The 24,448-nt window shown below is 27.5% G+C and overlaps 2 protein-coding genes across 6 annotated transcripts in view; both read left to right on the top strand.

Moving 5' to 3' along the window:
• Positions 1-168: 168 nt before the first annotated feature.
• On the top strand, positions 169-24,448 carry LOC111690167. 5 transcript variants are annotated; one of them, XM_046948126.1, is made up of 7 exons: positions 11,373-11,446; positions 13,788-14,066; positions 22,087-22,353; positions 22,492-22,689; positions 22,751-22,892; positions 23,735-23,890; positions 23,953-24,448. In XM_046948126.1, the coding sequence occupies exons 2-7, from the start codon at positions 14,003-14,005 to the stop codon at positions 24,356-24,358; spliced, it is 1,233 nt and encodes a 410-aa protein (XP_046804082.1). In that variant the 5' UTR covers positions 11,373-11,446; positions 13,788-14,002; the 3' UTR covers positions 24,359-24,448. The 5 variants fall into 5 exon arrangements, with proteins under 5 accessions (XP_046804079.1, XP_046804082.1, XP_046804083.1 ...); XM_046948127.1 differs by having other exon boundaries at positions 11,389-11,734; positions 13,831-14,066; XM_046948125.1 differs by having other exon boundaries at positions 11,389-11,734.
• The window catches only part of LOC124419707 (aldehyde dehydrogenase, cytosolic 2-like), a 925-nt gene continuing 891 nt past the window's right edge, over positions 24,415-24,448 (top strand). The window contains exon 1 of the mRNA XM_046950145.1: positions 24,415-24,426. Within this exon, the coding sequence (XP_046806101.1) occupies positions 24,415-24,426 (12 nt within the window). The remainder of the gene's footprint in view (positions 24,427-24,448) is intronic.

Raw genomic sequence — 24,448 nt, 5'->3', positions numbered from 1 at the left:
TTAATACACAAATAAAATAAACTAAAAAGCAAAATTGTGAATTCAAAACAAAAGCGCCAAACTTGAATGGTTGGAAAAAGGAAAATACAACATGAAAGAAAAATTTTTTTAATGTTAAAATTTTCACCCAGCCAACAAAATAAATTCAGTTTTCAACGAATGCTCAATGCGACAGAACGTCTTGAAGTTGAAACACTCCACGAAAACAACCAAGCGACAGAGTGGCGGTTTAACGAATGTGAATAATAAAACGTGTGTTATAAATTTAAATAAATTAATGCAAATTAATTGAAATATACAAATAAATTTATAAATAATAATATATATAAATTTGCAAAATATAAAATAATGAGAACACAAGTTTTCATTATTTTGTTTGCCATATTGCTAATTGCTAGTGTTTTATAAAATTTCAACAAAAAATTCTCAAAAATGTAACGAAATCAAATACCATAAAATTTATTAATAATTTATAAAGTAATTAAACAAGTGCAATATTTCAATTCGAAAAAAAATAAATTTTAATTAGAAATAAATTTAAAATGTATAACAACAAAATGAAAGCCGTTAGAAAAAAGAAATTTAATCGTAACGGCTTTCAAATGCTCACCAAACAGGCTCAAAGCAGATCTAGAGCCTTTGAATGTAAGTACGTATGTATGTATATACAAAGTGTCAAGTCTTTTATGTTCCTCGACTCCTGGGTGTTTGTTTTCTTTGGCTTTTTTTCCATTTCTTTTATTCAAATGTTATTTTCATGTTTATGTGTATTTATTTCCGAATGATTGACACTGACACCAACTCATATGTATGTATGTGTGTGGCTGTAAGTGTGCGTCTGTCTGTCTTCCTTTGTGTATGTGTGTGTCTTAAGAACGAACATTGTCAGATTAAGGACTTTAAGAAGGTCATATTACCAAGGACTTTTCCACGAGTAATTTATGTTAAAGATTCGTGTGTTAAAGTTTCATAAATAATAATTTTGTCAGAATATTTAATCGCAATACCCTACTTTCATTTAAAAAAATTGTGATTTTAAGGTTTATTTTTAATTAAAATTAAAAAAGAAAACATATAGGAGTGCTACATTCGGATATGCAGAATTTTGTATACCCTTCATCTATACGTAAGCTAGTTTTTTTGGTTAAATTTGAAAATATAATTTACAAAGGAGCTATAGCCAACTATTGGCCGATCCGGGATGATTGCAGAATGATTTGCATACAAAACTACACAGAAGGAAACAGACGTTTTAAAATCAACCCTTGGTACTAAGTTTTATAATTTTTCAATAACATTCGTTGTCAAAGCATGTACGGATAGTTTTTAAATCATCAAAAATATTTAGAGCATATACGACGTTATAAAATAAAAAAAGGAATAATAAATAATATAACGTTGTCAAATCATAAACGCAGATTAGATCTATCTTTTTGGAGTGAAAACGATGAGTTATCAACGCTATGTTGTCAAACAGCACGTTGTTGAATTTGCCGAAATTACAACGATATATTGTCGAAATTGTAACATTTCGCGTTATCGATATTATAACAATGCGTTGCCAACGATGGTTGTCAAACATACTTTTGACAGTAGATGGTATCAATTTTAGTATTTTTCTATTGGTTTTTATACCCTACACCACTTTAATGATGTATTTTGGTTTTGTGCTAATGTTTCTAACATACAAAAATGTTTGTCCTATACCCACTTTTAAGTATACCAATCGGCTTAGAATCAACACACACGCTTTTTTGGCACAAGGGGGAAGCCTATTAAAAACGGTTAAAATCGGATCATTAATTCGCCCACATTTAACGTTCCCCCGAATAGAGCCTTTGTGCTTATAATTAAGATAAAAGATCTATTATGTCAACAAAAGTCGGAAAAACTTAGTATTATAGAATTTTAAATGACACTACCGATTTTTATAATGATCGGGTCTCATTTGCCCCTAGCCCCCAGCCCTTCAGAAAATGACTTGTAGGTAAAAATTCACAAAACACTAACACTTTTAAATTCTACATAAATAACTTTGAAGTATACGTAAGTTCGTCTACCAACATTTATAAAGATAGACCCATATTTACCCCTATTCCCCTATGAGCCCTTTTGTAGGAAATATCTTTTTTTGTCCATAGTAAGTGCAAACATTCCGGAATAAAGTTAAAAAACAAATTAAATACTTTATTTCTTAAAAATAATGCAAATTTGTAGCATACTAATTGGTGTAGGATATCATATGGTCGGCCATGCCCGACTCTACATTCATACATGTTCTATGTGTGTGTGTACAAAACATATTCGAGTCGAACTTGATTAAGCGATAACTATTCAATAAACATACTAGTACAAAAATTCAGATCACTCCGCATACGGGTGTATAAAATAATCCACAAAGATCTAGGAATACACACATGCATTACATGAGTCTAAACACAAAATTATAGGGCCTTGTTTTCAAAAAATATTGACCATCTGTAAGTGTTCAAAGATTCCGAGATACATTTTGAAAACTATAACTATTTATGCAACAAAATTGGCCTTTTATTGCAATTATTTTTGGGATGAAGATAAACATATCTGCATAATATTGATTATACCCATTTTAAAAAAAATTTTATTTAGGTCCTTTAAGAAAAAGTTAATTTTATTTTCCTACATCAACTTTTGTAAATTATATAAATTTTAGTAAAAAACTTTAAATGGCATTTTAAACACATGTGAAGAAAATTTGTAATTTAATGAACTTATTTTCATTATCCTTCTTTTGATCAACGATAAAAACTAAACGATTTTCTTAACATGCCATACTATTCCTTTAATGGTTCATTCGCGTAAGATTACGTATTCTAGTTGTATTACAAAAAATGCAATTCTTAATGATATCATTACATGTTCATATGTTGTAAATATTTTGTTATAATGTTGTAAAACATGTAAAAAAAAATAAATATAATACGATTAATTTTAACAAAATGCAATCATACATTAAGAATTTTCTGATGAGCTAATGAAATTAAATCAGACAAAAAAGTACGTTTACTGCTAAAACGTTATAAGTAATTAATAAATTTCAATTGTTACTAGTATTTCATTAAACATTTATGATTTAATAATATTAATGCTTGAATGTTGAAGGTAAAGGTGAAAAATAATTTATTTGTATACGTAAAAAAATGGCAACATTTGTATGAACAGTATTGAGCGAAAACTAAGCACATTTTCAAAGTTTTTTATACAAATTTTATTTAAATTGACTTATATATTATTTATATGTCGTATTTATTGTGTTCTACATTATAAAAGAGAAATTTTAAAATTAACGACGCTTAGTATTTTTTCAATAACATCCGTTGTCAATGTTTGTACGGATAGTTGTCAAATCAACAACAAAAATATAAAAAAAAAATAATACAAGTCGTAGCCAAATCATAAACGCAGATACCATCTACGACTGGATACTTATTTCTATGGAGTATCTTTTCGAACTGAAAACTATGTGCTAAAGCTTTGTTGTTAAACATAATGTTGTGTTGTTAAAATGACAACGATGCATTGTCGAAATTACAACGATATACTGCCGAAATGACACAATGTGTAAAAAAAAATTACAACAATGGTTTGTTGCAATGACAAAGATGTGTTATGAAAATTACAACGATGGTTGTTAATATAACAACGATGGTTGTCAAAATGATAATATTGTGTTTGTTACTTACATTTTATATACCATTGTTCTCTAAATGTTAACAAACGTTGTTTGCTCACTTACTAAGATATTTTTCAATACTGTAAATATTATTGAATTGTATTTCAAAACTTTCAAATTACACTTGAGTCTATATTTACGAAAAATAAACAAAACGGAAATCATATATTGATCAATAATTCGACAACAGAATTTATTATTCGGAATCTGTTTCGATCACTATTTACGAATAAATTAAAATACTATTATACAATAGCATTTTATGTCGGTAATAACTTTGGAAGTGAGTACTTACCACACTTGCTTACAAATAGGGTGTGAAATAAGTACTTTCACTTGTTAATAATTCTAACATAACGTAATTATATTTTTTTAGTTTATGTCAAAAATAAAATTTAAAAACAAAATGGTAAGGCTAAATGTAATTACTTATATATATGCTTATTTGTAAGACATTACTTAACTCCTTTTTGAATGGACGGTATGTAGAAGTAATTAAAAAGTATGTTGTTGAGTAAGAACATCTGCTGACAACCAGAGATTTTAAGATATTGAATTCGTTAGTTGCTTTTTAAAATTATTAAAAAAAGTTAATAAACTTTAATAAAAATGAAATCAGCGCAAATGTGGGTGATATATTATATTAAAGATATTAACATCGGTATAGTTTATTAAAACTAATGATGAATGTATGTTTTCAGTTTCAATAAATAAATAATGACAATTGCTACAATAACATTAAATTAAATGTGTATTTTCTTTGTGGCAAAGATTTTATTGTTATGCAAATGTTTTAGACTTAAAGTAAACATATTATGAATAGGGTATTTTAGTAAAAATGTTAATTGATAGCAAAAAGTGGGCACAATATTATGAGTTAGTGTAAAAACAATTTAGAAAATACCAATCGGTTCAGAATCGTTTCAATACCGTTCGTCCTTGTCCGACAAAAAGAAGAATATGAGCAAGATTTCATCAAATTATCTTGAAAATAGCTAAATCGTCCCAGAAAGTGATTCTTAGGCGTGAGTTTTTTAAGGTGGGTGTAGGACCCATATTTTTGGGTGTTAAAAACATTAGCAAAATACAATTCCCATTATAGTGGTGTAGGGTTAAAAAACTTTAGTTTTATTTGCTTAAATATTGAAATTAATATACTATTGCACAAAGGTTGTTATATATTTTCGACTCATAACTTTTAACCGATTTATAGATTCACACATATCTGCTTGTTCATTAAGTTCGATTTTTATACCCTATACCACTATAGTGGGAAGGGTATTGTGCTGATGTTTGTAACATACAAAAATATTGGTCCAATACCCACCTTAAAGTATACCGATCGATTCAGAATCATTTTTTGAGTCGATTATGACATGTCCGTCCGTCCGTCTGTCCATGTAAACCTAAACAGGCCGCAATTTTCAAGATAATTTGATGAAATTAGGACCAAGCATGTTTTTTGGCACAGTGACGAAGCCTATTAAAAATGGTTGAAATCGGTAAAATTTTTCACCAAGCCCCCATACAACCGTACCTCCCGATTTGAACTTTTTATGCCATAATTACGTCAAATATTCTATTATCTCTCTAAAAAATTGGCACAAATAAGCTTTATATCAGTATAAATGACACTGCAGATTTTCGTAAGGATCGGCTCTTATTTGAGCCTAGCCCCCATACAAACCCCCCTTCAAAAAATGTCTTAAACGTCTAAAATTGACTTGTAACCATTTGTATTGCAATGAAACTCAACAAAACTAACTGTTATTTAAAAATATATTCTTTTCCCAAATTTACCTAGGATCGGCCCACATTTGACTTATATAAAGCCTCATTTAGAATTTTTTTTATCAATAAATTGCTTAAATATTTTGGAATTATGGTAATATTCAACGTAAAAGTTTCTTTATAAAAAATAAAAATTTTAAAAATATACTCATGGTGTAGGGTATTATATGGTCGGCCATGCCCGACTATACTTTCCTACTTGTTATTATAAAAATTTAATTTTAACATCCTTTATTAGAATACCCTTTTAGCGAAAATCTTTGGAACCAAATTATAAAAATTAATATTGCCATCAAGACATATTAAAATAAACAAGTAAAAGTGCTATATTCAGCTATTAAACCGTATGTCGTTAAAGGAATGCTTTCCTTAAACATTAGGGTGATATTACTCATCACATTAACTAAAGAGGACCTTATATTGAAAGTAGGGTTAATTATTGACCGTTTTTATAAAATTCTTCATAAAATTTGGTAGAGAATTTTCAGCTCTTTAGGAACTAACTTATGTCAAATTCTATTGCTATAATCGTTTTTATAACCGAGTAATGAGTGTTAAAGTAGTTTTTTGAAGGGGACCTTAAGGACCGATCAATATAAAATTTCGTTTAGAGATTTTGACTCGCATGAAACTTTTTTGTGCGAATTTAATCGCTAAATTCTTATATTTAATCCAGTAATGAGCGTTATAGCGATTTTCCTAAGGGGAACTTGTATGGGGGGTAGGGTCAATTATGAACCGATCCTTATAAAATTTGGTAGAGTGATTTTGGCTTATATGAAACTTATTTGTGTCGAATTCCATTACTCGTACTTTTAAAACAGATATGCCCGTTAAAGCTGGTTTTCGGGCGTTCACTTGTATGGGGGCCGAAAACATGGACTGATATTGCTCATTTTCAATACTAAACAAACCTTATCTATATAAAATATTTGTGCAAAATTTTAACCCTCTAGCTCATTCCGTTTGGACTATATCGTGCTTTCAACATACAGACGTACGGACATGGTTAGATCGTCTTAGAATTTAATAAGGATCTATAATATTGGTCTATGACCAATATTTCGATGTGTTACAAACGGAATAACAAAATCAATATACCCCCATCTGTTTTGATGGTGGGTATAAAAAGTAAATTAACTGTTTAGTCTAAACACTAATTAATTACGAGTCTATTCTTTGAAGTCAACATATGGTGCAAATAAATAAAAGGTAAAAGAAAATTTATAAAATTTTCCAGAAGCAATTAGTTAAAACTGTTTATCATTAAAAAGAAAAAAATAAAAAAAAACAATAACATAAAGCAAAAATTGGATAGATCTAGGGCTTTGTCGTTTCTATATATTTACATACTGTTATATGGAACCTTTCTAAAAACATTCAAATGTTGACAATTAAAGTTAATACGTTAATTTCATCAACTATTTCAACAGTGTGACTAAATTTTCACACAACCCTATAGAATGGCTATTAAAAAATACTTTAGGAAATTATATTTTTAATATTTTTATAGCAAACCCCTAAAGCCAATTTGGGGTAGTATAGGTCATAAAATATAACAGTGGTAGTATAATTTATTGCGTGCATTTGATATTAGTTCTCGAAGGCATTTTTTTTTCTTTTCTGTTGCACATGTGTTTAGTTTCGTATATTTTTATATGAATTATACTTTCTTAACTCCATTTCTGTTTATAGACCACCCATTATTAACAAGGTTGCCAAACTAATTAACTTTACCTTTATGACTTTCGACATCAAGGTCATCAATGATACGTATCATATAATTGTTATTGTTATTTTTGGTTTTTAAAATGGTTTTTTAAAATAACAATAACAAAAAAAAATAATAATAAAAAACCATAAGGAAAACAAGGTGTTCCATATGAACTTTTTTCGCATGATAGCACACAAAAACAACTTTTACCCATAAACTAGTTTTTGTACATGTGGTCTTTTCTCAATTAGATAGTACTTGATCCAAAACAAACCCCCCCCCCTTTTATAATAATATTGAAAATGAATTTTAGATAATACACGCGTGTAAGTGGAAATGACCGTTCGTGAGCAAAAATTATATAACATGCGATTTAAAAAGTAAAACATAATTGTATTGAAAATTATCATGATAAGGAATTGTAATTTATTTTTATGTAGTCCTTACTATCACATGTGCGTTTTTATACCCTACACCACTATAGTGGGGTGGGTATTATACGTTTGTGCTGATGTTTGTAACATACAAAAATATTGGTCCAATAACCACTTTAAAGTATACCGATCGATTCAGAATCATTTTTTGACTCGATTAAGACATGTCCGTCCGTCCGTCTGTCCGGCTGGCTGTTTATGTAAACCTTGTGCGCAAGGTACAGGCCGCACAATGAAATGAAATTTGGACCAAGCATGTTTTTTGGCACAGGGACGAAGCCTATTGAAAATGGTTGAAATCGGTCTATTATTTCACCTAGCTCCCATACAACCGTACCTCTCTTTTTATGCCATAATTACGTCAAATACTCTATTATCTCTCTAAAAATTGGCACAAATAAGTTTTATATAAGTTTAAATGACACTGCAGATTTTCGTAAGGATCGGCCCTTATTTAACCCTAGTCCCCATACAAACCCCCCTTCAAAAAATGTCTTAAACGTCTAAAATTGACTTGTAATCATTTGTATCGCAATGAAACTCAACAAAACTTAATGTTATTTAAAAATATATCCTTTTCCCAAATTTACCGAGGATCGGCCCATATTTGTCCTATAAAAAGCCTCATTTAGAAATTTTAGTTTTTTTTTATTAATAAATTGCTTAAATATTTTGGAATTATGGTAATATTCAACATAAAAGTTTCTTTATAAAAAATAATATTTTTAAAAATATACTCATGGTGCAGGGTATTATATGGTCGGCCATGCCCGACTATACCTTCCTACTTGTTTTTAATTTAATAAAATCTCGATTTAAAAAAATCGGTCAATATTATAGTAATCCTTAGAGGTTTGTATAATTGAATTAAATTCTCTAATTAAACAATTTTGATAAAATTTCTCCATATAGATAATATGCAGAATTTTCTATAATAAAAATGTATATTTATAAAAAAATTTCGATTAATTTTAAATTTTTACGAATTTTATTACAAATTTTCTTTTACATAAAATTTAATACTCCATAGCACTGTGTCTACAACGGGAAAACGCGTGCTAAACTCTATTTAACAAAAAAAAGTTAATCATAAAAAAAGAAAAACTGAAACGATTTCTTAAAAAAACCTAAATAATAAAATATTAGACATGAAAAACATAAACACACATTTACACAAACTGAATGACGACATAGTTGCCACCCATTAGAAAAGGGGGGCAAAATCAAATTATTTTTCGGTTGTTTCTGTTTATATAGCGGTAACAAACAACATGTTGCTGTTTAAAAAAAATAGAAAACGAATTTATATAAAAACCGTTTGTTTACACTCTCCAAATAAAACAACAACAAAATCGTATCTAAAAACTAACAGAGAGAATCGGTCAATATAAACAAATCGACTCTGAAGAAGGCAAAAAAAAATAAAATAACTTAATAGATACACGAGAATATAAATTTTGTATTTGGAACAGTAATGACAATTTAGGTTGTTTTAAAGTTATTTTTTAATTTCATAATATTACAAAAAACTCCATCAAAAAGCACATGGTCTCACCTAGATTGAATCTTATAAATATAGTTTAATGATTAGGGCTCTATAGTTGAAACGAAAAGTCAACTTTTTTCATTTAGTTAAAAGTCGACTTTTCGACATTTTGCATTTTATAAAAAGTTGACTTTTCGAGTTTTTTCATTTAATTAAAAGTCGATTTTTCGACTATAAGTATTTTATATATAGTCGACTTTTCGACTTTTTTCAATATTTCGACCTTTTCCGACTTTTTGATTTTTTCAACTTTTTTTGACTTTTTCCGACTTTTCGATTTTTTGACTTTTTCCGACTTTTCGATTTTTTGACTATTTTCGACTTCTTTCGACTTTTATTAACAAAGTCGACTTTTCGACTTTTTTCACAGACGATAGTCGAGTTATCGACTTTTTTGGAACAAAATAGTCGACTTCGACTTTTCGACTTTTTTTTTGACAAAAAGTCGATTGTTCGATTATTCGAAAGTCGATTTATAGAAGCCTATTAATAATGGTCATTAGGGTTCTATAGTTGAAACGAAAAGTCGACTTTTTGACTTTTTGTATTTTATTCAAAGTCAATTTTTCGACATTTAGTATTTTATAAATTGTCGACTTTTTGACTATTTTTTACTCTTTTCGAGTTTTTCCGACTATTTTAGAGTTTTTGACTTTTTTCTACTATTTTCGAGTTTTCGACTTTTTTCTACTATTTTCGAGTTTTCGACTTTTCCGATTTTCTAACTTTTTCCGATTTTTTTACTTTTTCTGATATTTTGACTTTTTACGACTTTTTTCGACTTTTATTTACAAAGTCGACTTTTTTTCATAGACGATAGTCGAGTTATCGACTTTTTTTGCTTTTTCGGCTTCGACTTTTTGGTACAAAATAGTCGACTTCGACTTTTTTCGACAAAAAGTCGATTGTTCGATTATTCGAAAGTCGATTTATAGAACCATCATCAGGGAAACAAAATTTTTAAAAATATCCTCTAAAAATAAAGTTTTAAATTATTTTTTAACATTGAAAGGCACAAATAGACAAAAAATGTATTTAATGTCATATTTCATCCTACAAAATTATTTTGATAATATCTTCATCTCATAGTTTAAAGAACTACTAAATAGAACTTCGGTTTAACGTTCAAATAACCAATAACATGAAGTCATCTGGTGCAAAAAAAAAAAAAAAACAAATTTGAAACGGAAAGTTTGACACATTTCTTTCCATTATATTCATAGCTTTTAAACTGATATTTTAATGTTGTCATTGAATCCAATAATTATGGATATAAATGGTTTTATTTCGACATCAATTTTACAAAATTTTACTTACGATTTTTTTTTAACATGTAAAATACTTAGTAAAACTTAAAAGATTTAAAAAAATAATAAATAAATTTTTAATAAATATACAGAAATGAAAAACTAAAGCGAAAAAAAATCAAAATATGCACCCAAAGAGAAAAATATGCATATTCTATTTAGAGAAACATTTACCAAAGTTTTTATTTATTAAACTTTTTTCAAAATTCATTATTACTTTCAAAACTAGTGGAGACAATTATTTTTTGTTCGAGTCGACACTTGTTCTATATTATAATTTGTTTATTCCTGAAAATAGTTTTATTGATGCTTTAGAGCGCAAAAATATTCTAAAAATAATGGAGAATTCATTAGTTTCTGGGTTACTGCTCAACATTCTGCAGTGGTTCTGTTTAGAAAATTTCTATATTTCTATGAAATTTTTAACGAAAATCTTTATTTTCGGAAAATATTTGATGAATTTGGTAAATAATTACCCCCTCGTTCACAAACAAAATTTTTATTTTATAAACGGTTAATACCTATATTAGATTTTGTATGAAAGTTTTGTTTTATAAACCATTTATAAAATAAAATGGTTGTTTGTGAATAAAAAATAAATCTTGATATATGTAGAATGAGAACAAAGTAATAATTAAACGTTTTTCAATAAAAAAATATCGCTATTGTTGTCAACACTAATTTGTGGCACTCTCATGAAATAACGTTAGAAAAAACCTCAAATTACGATTTCTCATACAAATAGCAACTCGCGCAAAAAAAGCGATAGTATCTCTTGTGTTTGATTTTCTGTTAGTATTTTATCCAAATTCCATAACAAACTTGTATGCTTCGAGTGTTTGATGTTGTAAAAAAAAGTTTCATGTTTTAGTTCCACTTCGACGGCTCCATAAAACGGTCGTGTTGTAACCGGTTACTTTAACTAACGGGCGCCAAAGAAACGTAAATAATTTTGAAATTAAATTAGAAATCAATGTTCATAGTTGATTGAAGCTCATATGAATTAATTAATAACAATTAAATAAATTTAATGGGATTTCTTTTTTTTTAATTAATTTTCAATAAAATTTAAATAATTGTTTTAAATTTAAATGGAATAAACTATTAAAAAAAGTGCAATAACTTCTAAAATCCAAAGTTCATGGTTAAAATACAAGTTTACACAGATGGTTTTGTCTATTAATGTGTTACTGGAAAAAAACACATGGATTACATTTTAGAAATATTAATGTATATGTTTTTGTTTTATTTCTTAAATTGTTTACATTTTCTGAATTGTTATTGAAAAAAGGTGTAAAAATTTTAATGCAATTCAGTCTATTTAAATACTAAAATTTATTTACATTTCAATATATCTTTAATTGAGTTTGAATAACAGATCATATGATATTGAAAAAGTCGTGTCTGTAAACAAATCATTAAAAATCTTTTAATTTATTTATTGTTTATCAATAAATTATTTTTTAAGATTTAAAATTAATGGTAATTTAAGTGTTGGAATTTTGATCTTTTTCGGATCCTTATGCATTCGCACGATATTGAACAACTATGGTTATTAGGGCAAGGATTTCTATGTAAATGCATGTTTGTAGTCAGTAACTTAAAATAACTTTTAACTAGTTTTCTTTTCGATTCAAAGAATTTGCTACAAAATGGCATCGATTTCTTGTTGCATATTTTGTTATAAATTTGCATATTTTGCTTTACATTGCATATATTTTTCATTTTTATATCATATTTTGCATATTTTTTCATTTTTCTAAAACAAATTGTATTTCATATTTTTATAACAAATGTGGTATTTACATATTTCAAATTTCTTTAAATAAATACCAAAAAATGTTGATTAAACAACAAACGATTGAAAATTGGTTGAAATCGGTCCATTATTTCACCTAGCCCCCATACAACCGTACCTCCTGATTTGAACTTTTTATGCCATAATTACGTCAAATAATCTATTATCTCTCTAAAAATTGGCACAAATAGGTTTTACATAAGTATATTTGACCCTAGCCCCCATACAAACCCCCTTCAAAAAATGTCTTAAACTTCTAAAATTGACTTGTAACCATTTGTATCGCAATGAAACTCAACAAAACTAACTGTTATTTAAAAATATATCCTTTTCCCAAATTTCCTGAGGATCGGCCCATATTTGACCTATATAAAGCCTCATTTAGAAATTTTTGTTTTTTTTTTGTTATAAATAAATTGCTTAAATATTTTGGAATAATATTCAACATAAAAGTTTCTTTATAAAAAGTAAAAATTTTAAAAATATACTTATGGTGTAGGGTATTATATGGTCGGCCATGCCCGACTGTACTTTACTACTTGTTTTATATAATTTTTAAGACCACAATAGTGCGGAAGGTATTTTGAGTTTGTGCTGCTAATTTTAACGTCCAAAATATTAATCCTTAAAGTATCTGTTCAGTATCAATTTCAGAGTATGTCCATCTGTGTGTCTAGATAAAAAGATATCTTACATCTCTCTCTCTCTCACGTCCATAATTCACTTAAACACATTAACAAGCGATAAAATTCGGAAGAAATATAATTTATACCAAAGTACATTCCATTTTTTATTAGAATTGCTATCAATCTTTCCACTTTCAGAAATTATACTATTTAAAGTTGTTTCTTAGTCTTTATATATGTCCTTCTCGAGGTCGTGGTTCTGTTAAAGTGGTGCATATAGTACAAAAAGCAGTTCTTAAAAATCTGTATATTTGTTGTCAAGAACTTAAGATCTGAACATCTATAAATATGTACCTTCACAAAGAAATATTTTTAGTGCATGTTTTTCACATTTTTAGTGCATATTTTCCCATATTTTAAGCGCATATTTTTAATTTTTTTTTTGGTGCATGAAAATCCTTGCCCTGATGATTATTTACTGTCTTTTACTAGGGTGCGAAGTATGTCAGAATGCAACACTGAATTTTTGACTTAAATCTGTAAAGGTTTGATCTTTCCAATCTCTTGTAGTAAAACTGATAATCGACATTTTAGATCAAAATTGTCAATGACTAATTACTGAATGTTTAAAGTTCTCAGAGGATCACTTCCTTATATATACACATGTTAAAGTAGCTCTTCATATAAACTTTCCTATCTCCAAATAAGCAAAAAATTCTTTATTTTTCACACTCTATCCAAATCCATTAAATAAACATGTTATACGAGTCAATTTTTCAAAATGGAGTTAATCTATTTAGCTATTAACAATTAAAAAATATTGTAAATATCTTAACATTTCTAACCTGTAATACGACAGAGAAAAAAAGATAAAAATACAAAACCAAACAATACAATTATAGTAACAATAACATGTTAAACAATTGTTAATCACTAAATTTAAATGTGTATATACAAAATTAACAACAAACAATAACAAAATACAACATTTAACGGATTTACTACTTTATCGAGAGTGTGGAGGCGTGAGTTACTACAGATTGTGTGCAAAATATTTCAAAAAGGCATGTCACTATGGAGCTGATAAGGAAATATCAGCAAGGAAAATTAACTACCACCGATGTGCGAAAGCTAAATAGTATGTAATTTTTTATATATATTTTTTCTCTAATTTCAATTATGTAGAATTTGTTTTTAATTACATTTTTGTTGACTTAGCAAAATTTATAATAAATTACTATTTAATTGTTAGTGTGATAATACAAAAACATTCAGTGACCACTAGTTGATAAATGTGTCGTTTTTTTTTTTTGATAAAGTGATTTAGTTTAAAAAAATTTTAACAAACAAAAAATAAAAATATTAATTAGACTGCTTCAAAACAAGAAATCAGCAAATTTTGACTTTTGTCAGAGTTAAACTTTAAATTTCAAATTGCATATTAAAAAATATTGGCTCAAATATTGATCATCATATCTATGTTTTTGTTGCCCTATGAATGATATTCAATAAAATTAATAACTGAAGCTGCAATAGTTTATAGGCTACATTTTTTATGAGTGGGTTTTTAAGTTGGCGATCAAATACAAATTAATAATCGGATTAGTTAATCTAAATTAAATTGATTTTGATGTTAATAACCTTTAATGTTTTTGAGTACAAGATTAATCTTCGCAGTGTTGCCATACAAAACAACTGAAAACCTCACTATTTGTAAAGAAGAAGAAGACTGAACTAGTTCATTAACTAGACTATTGATTAGTCTATAGATCTACTGACTTTTAGTCTATCGATTACTCTATTTACTAGTATATTGACTTAGTCTGTCGACTAGTCTAAAGACTAATTTATTGGCAAGTCTACTGAGTAGTCTATTGACTAGTGTATAGATCTACTGACTACTCCATTGACTAGTCTATTGACAAGTCAATTGAATAGTCTACCGACTACTCTATTAACTAGTCTACAGACTATTCTATTGACTAGTATATTGACGAATTTATTAATTAGTGTAATGACCAGTAAGTAGACTTAGCTCCATCTTTAAACATTCTGAAATCTTAAAATATCTGTTTATCAGATCTTAAAAAGGACTTAATTATTTTTCCTTAGAATAAGTCCATTGATTAATTTATAGACTATTCTATTTACTAGTTTATAGACTAGACCATTAACTAGTTTATAGACTAGTCCATTAACTATGCTACGGAGTAGTCTATTGATTAGTCTGGCCAGAATACTAGTCTACTGACTACTCAAAAGGTTTTCTTGACAAGTCTATCGACAGATTGAACAGTATACTGACATAGTCTACTGACTACCATATTGACTACTCTACTGACTAGTCTACTGACTAATCTATTGGCTAGTCTACTGACTATTCTTTGACTAGTCTATGGATAAGTCTATTAGTTAAATACAAGCATTACGGAGAGAAAAAAGAATTCTGGTGATATTGAAGAGTAAGACCCACTATAACTTTTAAAACAATATAAACCACTGTTCAAAAAGAATTTTTATATTATAATCGTATTAAAATAAGTATTACTTTTATTTTCAAATAAACATAAATAACATTACTAACCACAAAACTTTTATCACCGATCTGCTATGTAAAATATTTGAACCGTTTAAATAATAAAAAAAAAACTCTTATCAACAAGCTGAGAATTTCTTATTATAAATATCTACAAAATAAATTTATAAAAAAATAAAATATTTAACTATAAAATCTTTAAATTATTACTCTTTTGTAGTCATTCTCTTTCAAAAAGAAATTGTTTACAAAAAAAATATATCTTTAAAAAGTTTTATGAACTGGTTCCCCCAAAAGTTAAAATTTTTAACGAAAACAAACAACAAATTTGCATAAAGTGTTAATTTAAATAACAAATACTACAACAACCATGGCTTGCCCAAGATTTCTAAACAAATTCGAATAATTTAAATTTTCGAATATAACTTTTAACCGGTTTTAAAAATTTCATTAAATGTATTTGGTTGTTGTTGTTTTATTTAATGTGTGAATTAATTTAAATACGCATTAATAAATACTTATGTACCTCTAAATGTTTGATTTAATGTTTGTTGTAATTATGTTTTTTTTACATCATTTAAATTGAGTCCATTTTTAAAAATATTTCTTTAATCATATTGACAAAATATTTTAGAAAAAAATTCCCATTAATCATAATTGAAGTTACCGCCATTTAGGCTTTGTATACATTTTGGCTTAACTATTTGAAAACATAGAATGTTTATGGTGTGTGTTAATAAATTCATAAATGTTTGTTGACCATATTTATAATATTAAATAAATTATTAATGTTTCTTTTAGTTATTTATTTACATATTACCAACAAATATATATATTTTATGGTCGATGATTTTGAACTCAACACGACCATGTTTAAAAACGATCGTGTATAAATTACTTTAAGTATGATGTCAAATAATAAAAATAAAAATGTTTTAATTTAAACCCCTTTTTGGTTGGTTGAACTGAGCCAGAATGTAAAGTATTTTGTAGTTTCTTTGTTATTATATTAATAAAAATTGTAAATACAATTAATAACAAATGCAGTATATAAACATATTTTTTAATTTTGAATAGGTTATTTATAAATTTCAAAATAAAAATTTTAAGGGTCAATCTTTAGGTAAACTGTTATGCTTAACTTGCTGTTAGATTAAACTTAGAAGAAATTTAGGCGGACTTTAACCGATGATTGCGTTTTTCAGTTTTGGGTTTAAGTTCAGTTAGTATTGCCAGTTTTTGCAAATAATACTTTTGTAAAATGAAAATTTTTGGAAAAATGTTAAATAAACGTTAAAAACAATAATAAATAAAACAAAATAAATTACAAAATTGCAATTTACTTAAAATATTAAGTTTTTGTTTTTCTGAAATCATTGTTATTGTTAATAGTGGTTTCTTACTAATAACTTAAGTTTCATTGGCCAGTTAAATTAAGATAATAAGTAACTTTACTGTTTAAAAAAAAAAAAAAAACACAAAACCTATATTAAACTAGGTTTAAATAAAGAATGTAGATTATCTTTATCTGAAAAACCCGCCATTAGTTGGTTTAAACTTAAATAAAAGGTGCAAAAGTGTATACAGTTGATGCAAAAATAATTTTTATAAAAATAAATAGTAAAATGTTTTAATTCTAAGTTAGTACAAATCATGAAGACTTTGAATTAAGTTTTTAGTTAATTCTCATATTTGTATACATTGTTTTGATAACCCACACTGAATTTTCATTTGTTTTGTATGGCAACTCTGCGAAGTTTAATCTGGTGCTCAAAAACAACAAGAGGATTAACATCAGCTTAAATTTATTATAACATTAAGGCAGGATTCTTAGGGACAATCTTTAGTTGAAGGATTTGGGATTATATTAAAATTAATCTCGAAAGTTTTTTTTTAAAATACTCAATCAGGTATTTTTTGCTAGTTTAAGCGCCCAATGGAGTTGGTTTAAACTTGAGCAAGAAATGCAAAAGTCTAAACAGCTGATGCCAACATTAAAATGTTTTTCGATTAGTATGAACACTTTACAACATATTTTTTTGTTTTAAATTTGAGATTTCATTAATTTTCATAACTGTCTTCTTCTTTTATAAAACATAACAAACAGAGACGTTTTCTGTAGTTTTGTATGTCAACACTGCGAAGCTTAATCTTGTACTCAAAAACATGAAAGGGAATTTACATCAGAATCAGTTTATTTTTATATTAACTAATCTGATTATTAATTGGCATTTGATTGCCAACTCAAAAACCTGTTTTACAAATCATTAAAATTAGGCTTAACTTGCCGTTAGATTCTAAACAAATTTACTCAGACTTTAAACGATGTTTGTGTTTTTCTGTTATGGATTTTAGACTTTGTTCACACTAGGAAACTTTTTTGGGAAACTTTTTGATTTTGTGTGTGAGAGAAAGAGGTGGTTGATATTTCTTTATCCTTCTCTCACACACAAAAATCAAAAGTTTCCCAAAAAAGTTTCAGTCAAAAACATAAACAATAAACAGCTGATTTTTTGCAAATATCACTATTATAAAATGTAAAATTTAAAAAAAAAACTATCAATCAAACTTCTAGAACAAAAATTATATTTATAAAGGAAATCAGAAGAGTATTATTTATTTCAAATATTAAGTTTTTCTTCTTCGAAATTTATTATTTTATTGTTTTTGTTGATTGGTCAAAAACACTTAGTTAAACTTAGATAATAAGTAACTTTCCTGATTAATGAACAACACAAAACATAAATTAAACCAGGTTTAACCAAAGAATGAAGATTATCTTTATCCGAAAAGCCCGCCCTGAAAAACCTGCTCTAAATGTATTTTATGATGATGGCAATAAATTATTGCAGGAATGAGTTTGTCTGGTTTATTTGCACTTTTAAACATAAAATGATGTCATGCCTCTTAAAACTCATTAATTTTTTTGTTGTTTCATAATTTTATTTTCGAAATTTGTGTATCTTATTTTTGCTATTAAAGGAGTTTGCTATTAAAGGGCAATTTATTATTGTAGGTACAAACATTTTATGGTCATATATTTTACAAATTATAAATTAAAATAAAATCTGAAATCCTTTCCAAGGAATTGCAAATTCGCTTAAACTCAACAGTTCGATTATTTATCATATTTAGACAATGTGCGTCATATTTTAAAACACTTTTTAATTACACTTTAATTATTTTTTTTTTACTTTTTTAAATTTTCAAATGTTATTTTTTCCATAAAAAAATATAAGTGCACATAAAATACTTAATAAATTAAAAGAATTCTCTGTATAGCAGTGCCATTAAATTTGCAACAATTAATGTCTATAGATCCTACAAGTTTGTGTGAATGTCTGTCTGACAGTCCATGTTTATTCATACTGGTATGAATGAGATAATTCATCCACCAAAAACATTTTTATATTATTTTTAATTTTTAAAATTTTTATGGTTTTTCACACATAAATATGGATTTTTTTCCTATAGACAAACACATATAGGTGAGAAAATTACTCGCAGCTTGAGGTGTTACTAATAGAATTTGTTTAACACATGGAATTTTAATAAATTTCATACTGCGACTCAATTGAATTCAAAAATCCTGGGGTGCCCCTGATGAAAGCAAGACGATATAGGTCTTGGAATGGATTGAACATACGGGATTAAGGGCACGTCAAACGATCACACTTTATGTACGTAAAGTCTAATGAAAAAGTAAAATGAAATTCCATCTGTATAACAAAAAAAGAGAACAAAAGTCGTATGATTTATATTTTTTGTGTTTACACGATTGGTATGAAACAATAACAAAGTAAGATGGAAACAGCTGTTTCACTTTTTTGTATGTGTTTAGATAAAAATACATCCCTGATCTAATGAGACCTGCTTGTTTTTTGAATCATTTGAAAAAATAAAGAGAGCCATACGAATGTCAAATTTTCTATCTGTATTCTCTCTCAATGTGTGATGGTTTGTTTCATTACATATGGCGTTTACACGATTCCATCCGTACTCTTCTATACAAAGTTTTTTTTTACTTATGTGATCGCGTAAAGCCGGATTTAGGATCCAAGTACCTATTTTTGAACATTCTGTTAACAATTTTTGCTTATTTTTTTTTACAAACACCACAGGCCCGATACAGGCCCCTTTAACAAAATTATTGTTTTTAATTAAAAATAGAAAAATATATTATCTTTTCATATACAACTTACTCAAGTCAAAGAGCTTTATTTATTTTATGTAATATGTGTATATTAGAACCACTAAGGGCCAGTTTTTGAAGAGAAGGATTAAATTAAAATTAATTCTTGAAATTTGTTTTTGAGTACTCAGTTAATTTTCTTTGTTAGCTTAAGCGCCCAATGGAAGTGGTTTAAACTAAAACAAGAAATTCAAATGTGCAAACAGCTGATGAATAAAATAATATTGTTTTTATAAAATTAAACATTAAAAATGTTTTAATTCTTGATAAGTACAAATTACAGATACTTTACAGATACAAATTCAAAGTTTTTTTTAGTTTTCGGCAATTACATATAGAATTGTCTTCTTCTTTTTTTGTAAAACATGCATTCTTTTCATAACAAACAGTGACGTTTTCTGTTGTTTTGTATGGCAACACTGCAAAGTTTTAATCTTGTACTCAAAAACTTCAAAGGGGATTTTCATTAGAATCAATTTATTTTTAGATTAACTAATCTGATTATAATTTTGACATTTGATTGCTAACTCAAAAATCCACTCTAAGCGAGTGAACATTAAAATTAATTTTTACCTAAAACTTGAACTATATATATTTTTTATAATTATCTGAAATAAACTAAGGACACAGTTAATTAAATATCTTAATTACACCTAAATTATTGTTATTGTTTTCTTTTTTTATTTTTCCGTTCATAAATTGTATCATTGTATCATAAAAATACGAAAAATATACAACTATAATTATTTTGTGTTTATTAAGTTAAAAATGGCAAATAACAAGATAAATTGTATAAATATTTGTTCGAATTATATTTATTTACACATAAATTTACTTTTAGTTTCCTTTTCTTTTAATTTCTATATTTTCATCTTCAAGTTAGAAGAATTTCTTAAAAAATAAAACGAAAATATGATTGGTCATGGCCGAACATATAATAGTCTACTATAACTTTAAGTGTATTTGAAATGATTATCGTAAGTTAATACCACCAGATTTCTTAAATACAATTCAATATTAAAAACATTGAAGATTTTAAACTCAATTGATATCATTATAAAAAACAACTTTCGTAGAGTTTCTGGCTAAAACGTCTGATCTGTAAAATTAAAGTTTAAGAAAAAACACCTTTTGTAGCAAATATGATTTATGCTCCATTATGCCATCACTCTATAAGTAGGGTATTCTAAATAACATTGTTTATTTAATGTAAATACAAATATATTGATTGTTTTGGTATTTTTTTCCATTTTCTGTTTGTTTTTATTAACCAAAACTAATAAATTTGTTTGTAGTTAATTCTAAATGTTGTTGTAGGAAGGAAAGATGATCTCATGAGCCAATATTAAGATTATTATGAAAAAAAAAAAAAAATATAGTAGAAAAAGAAATCAACAACAACAAAAAGAAAGAAATACTACATACTACCATAAAATCTAATTGAAAACGAATACAATATTTGTTTAATTTTTATTTGGCGCTTATTACTCACATGGGTCACCTATAGCCCAGAATATTAAAACAAATGTTTATAATTGAAATGGAACTAATCAGAACTGAACTAGAACTGAACTAGAACTGAACTAGAACTGAATTAGAACTGAACTAGAACTGAACTAGAACTGAACTAGAACTGAACTAGAACTGAACTAGAACTTAACTAGAACAGAACTAGAACTGAACTAGAACTAAACTAGAACTGAACTAGAACTGAACTAGAACTGAACTAGAACTGAACTAGAACTGAACTAGAACTGAACTAGAACTAGAACTGAACTAGAACTGAGCTAGAACTGAACTAGAACAAAAACTGAACTGAAACTAAACTAAAACTAACCTAGAATTGAACTGTTTTAATACATATTGTAATAATTAAATGGCCCGTTTTGTGATTTTGTCTGTGCATCACAGATCTACACACACACACACACACAAGTATTTATATAAAAATAATTCTATGGGTGAATAAAAAGACTTTGTTAAATGGAATGGAATTGTATATGCCATGTACAACTTGGAGTATGTCTGTATATATTAATAAATGTCGATTAAAATAGTTGAACACAAATGTACATATTCGTACAAGGTTTAGCAAACATCATACAAGACGTCTAAATGTCTCGAGTACTCGTGTACTCAAACTCTTGACGTAGGAAAACAATACTCCTCCTATTAATGAAAATTTCATGATTTACCATAAACAAGTCATTGGCATGTGCGGAAAACTAGGTGTATGGTTAGGGACACACAAGTTCAAGTGTGTGGGAATAATATTAAACGATTAAAAAACAGTATTTAATTTGTATATTAAAGAAAAATATATTAAAAATGAATGTATTAAAAATGTTTATAAATTAATAAAAATTAGACCTACCTCATTGATGGCTTATGGATTTTAATGTGATATCAAATTTTTTTTATTAATTTCAGATATAGTATTATGCCTTATGATATCCGTGGCTGCCACCTCCATTGTATGGAGTCTATCGATACATGTGTTATCGGGTGATTTTTATAATGGTTTTATTGGTGCCAAATTAGTATTTCGTGAGCGTGATTTAACACAAATGGAATATGCAGAACAGGAAATTTGGAAACATGATTTAGAAAGAGTTTTCAATGAAACGTATACCATTGAGGCCTTAGATCAAATTAAAGCCGATGCCTTAATAATGCCTAAATTAAAAGAAGATCAACGTAAGTCCAAAACGAAAAAAAAAATTTTCTTAAATAAAGTTCACTTTGTTTAAATATTTGATACATAAAATAATGCTTAATAAACATATATTATTAACAAAAAAATTAGCAATTAATAATTTTTTTTCTCATTCTTAGCATCAACTAAGAAACCAAAAATCCACAAAATTGCCCATGTATTTCAAATGACAAACTCAAAAGTACCTGATACACCGGAAATTGCTAACAACAATAAACCAGCAAAGGACGCTGATGATGATGATGACGATGAAGAAACAACCACAAAAGTGCCAAAAATCTTTAATATAGAAGAAGATCGTAAATTTCTATCCCGCAGTATGTTAATTGAATTCTTATCTTATCTTATTATGTAATAAATTACATTTCTATAATTTAGTGACAATTGATATTCATCAAACTCGTTGGCATCATAATGCTGCTGTTAAGTTTATTTATAGTTTTCCATTTTTTTCGGAAATTATTGCCATCATATGGACTGCCATGTGTTTTATATTCCAATCGGGTGTCAAAAAGACTTGGTGAGTATTAATGAACTGCGCTGTGTTAACAACTTGTTAAGGATTATTAATATATAAAGAGAACTAAAAAAAGATATGAAAATTGATAACAATATTAGTGGTGGAAAATGGGTAATTATATACATATGTATGTATGTACAATGTACATATCATAATTACACACGCAATATGTTTTTTACTAAATTTATTTGCATAAAAACTTCATGAATATAAAACATTAAAACATCATAGTTTTTGAAGGTCTATGAACTTTTTTCTGTATATCATGGTGTAACAGATATATAGAGATTATAGAACTAAAACTTAACTAGATCTGAACTAGAACTGATCCAGACCTGAACTAGAACCGAACTACAACTGAACTAAAACTGAACTTAAACTGAACTAGAACTGAACTACAACTGAACTAAAAATGAACTAGAACGGAACTAGAACTGAACTAGAACTGAACTAGAACTGAACTAGAACTGAACTAGAACTGAACTAGAACTGAACTAGAACTGAACTAGAACTGAACTAGAACTGAACTAGAACTAAACTAGAACTGAACTAGAACTGAACTAGAACTGAACTAGAACTGAACTAGAACTGAACTAGAACTGAACTAGAACTGAACTAGAACTGAACTAGAACTGAACTAGAACTGAACTAGAACTGAACTAGAACTGAACTAGAACTGAACTAGAACTGAACCAGAACTGAACCAGAACTGAACTAGAACTGAACCAGAACTGAACTCAACTAGAACTATAATTATGTATAACTGCTTATGAACCGTTGTTATACATACTAAAACCCTGTTTTAAAATATTCTTTAATAATAATTTTCCGTTCTCTTTTAGGGGACTTCCAAAGCCTTGGCGCATTGTGATACCCTCAATAATGATGTTTACCATAATGACTGTTGCCAATTTAAGTTATTTAATATTGGCCAATGGTTTTCTAAAAACATTTTGCAGTGATTTACGAGAAAACCTCAGCAAACCAGAGGCAATAAGGTAAAAAACATTTTTTTTGTAAGTAAAATAAAAAATTATTTTCAAATTGATTCCTTTTACAGTTGCGGTGATGCTATGGCCCTCTTAAGACCAGTTATACGTACTCAAGCATTAGCGCACAATACGTACTTAATACTATTTCGTATTTCATACTCTTTAGCCATGATCTTATGGATATTTGCTTTACTCATAATGCTAATGAGATTCCTATTAGCCATTGACTTTCAATTGGTAGATGTTGAAACAAATTACGATCGTGAATTGAGAGAGGGCAGATTAAAGGAGCAAGAATTTGTGGAAGTACTGTTAACAGCACCGCAAAGTCCAAAAACGGGGGCAACATTAAGTGTGCAAAATGAACGACCCAAATCGGAAGATGATTTTCAAAGTGCTAAATCTCATTTGAGCGAAGTAGCCACACCACTATTGGATCGTTTAAGCAGCACAAGAGGAGAACAGAAAACTTAAATAAGTAGTTGTATTTGTTTGGTATTTTTTTTTAGTACTGATAACGATATATTTCTATGAAATCTCAGGTATACAGAATCTATTACATTT

The sequence above is a fragment of the Lucilia cuprina genome, chromosome 4 (assembly GCF_022045245.1).
Source record: "Lucilia cuprina isolate Lc7/37 chromosome 4, ASM2204524v1, whole genome shotgun sequence".
NCBI classification, from domain to species: domain Eukaryota; kingdom Metazoa; phylum Arthropoda; class Insecta; order Diptera; family Calliphoridae; genus Lucilia; species Lucilia cuprina.
This window is presented reverse-complemented; position numbering and strand designations above follow the sequence as displayed.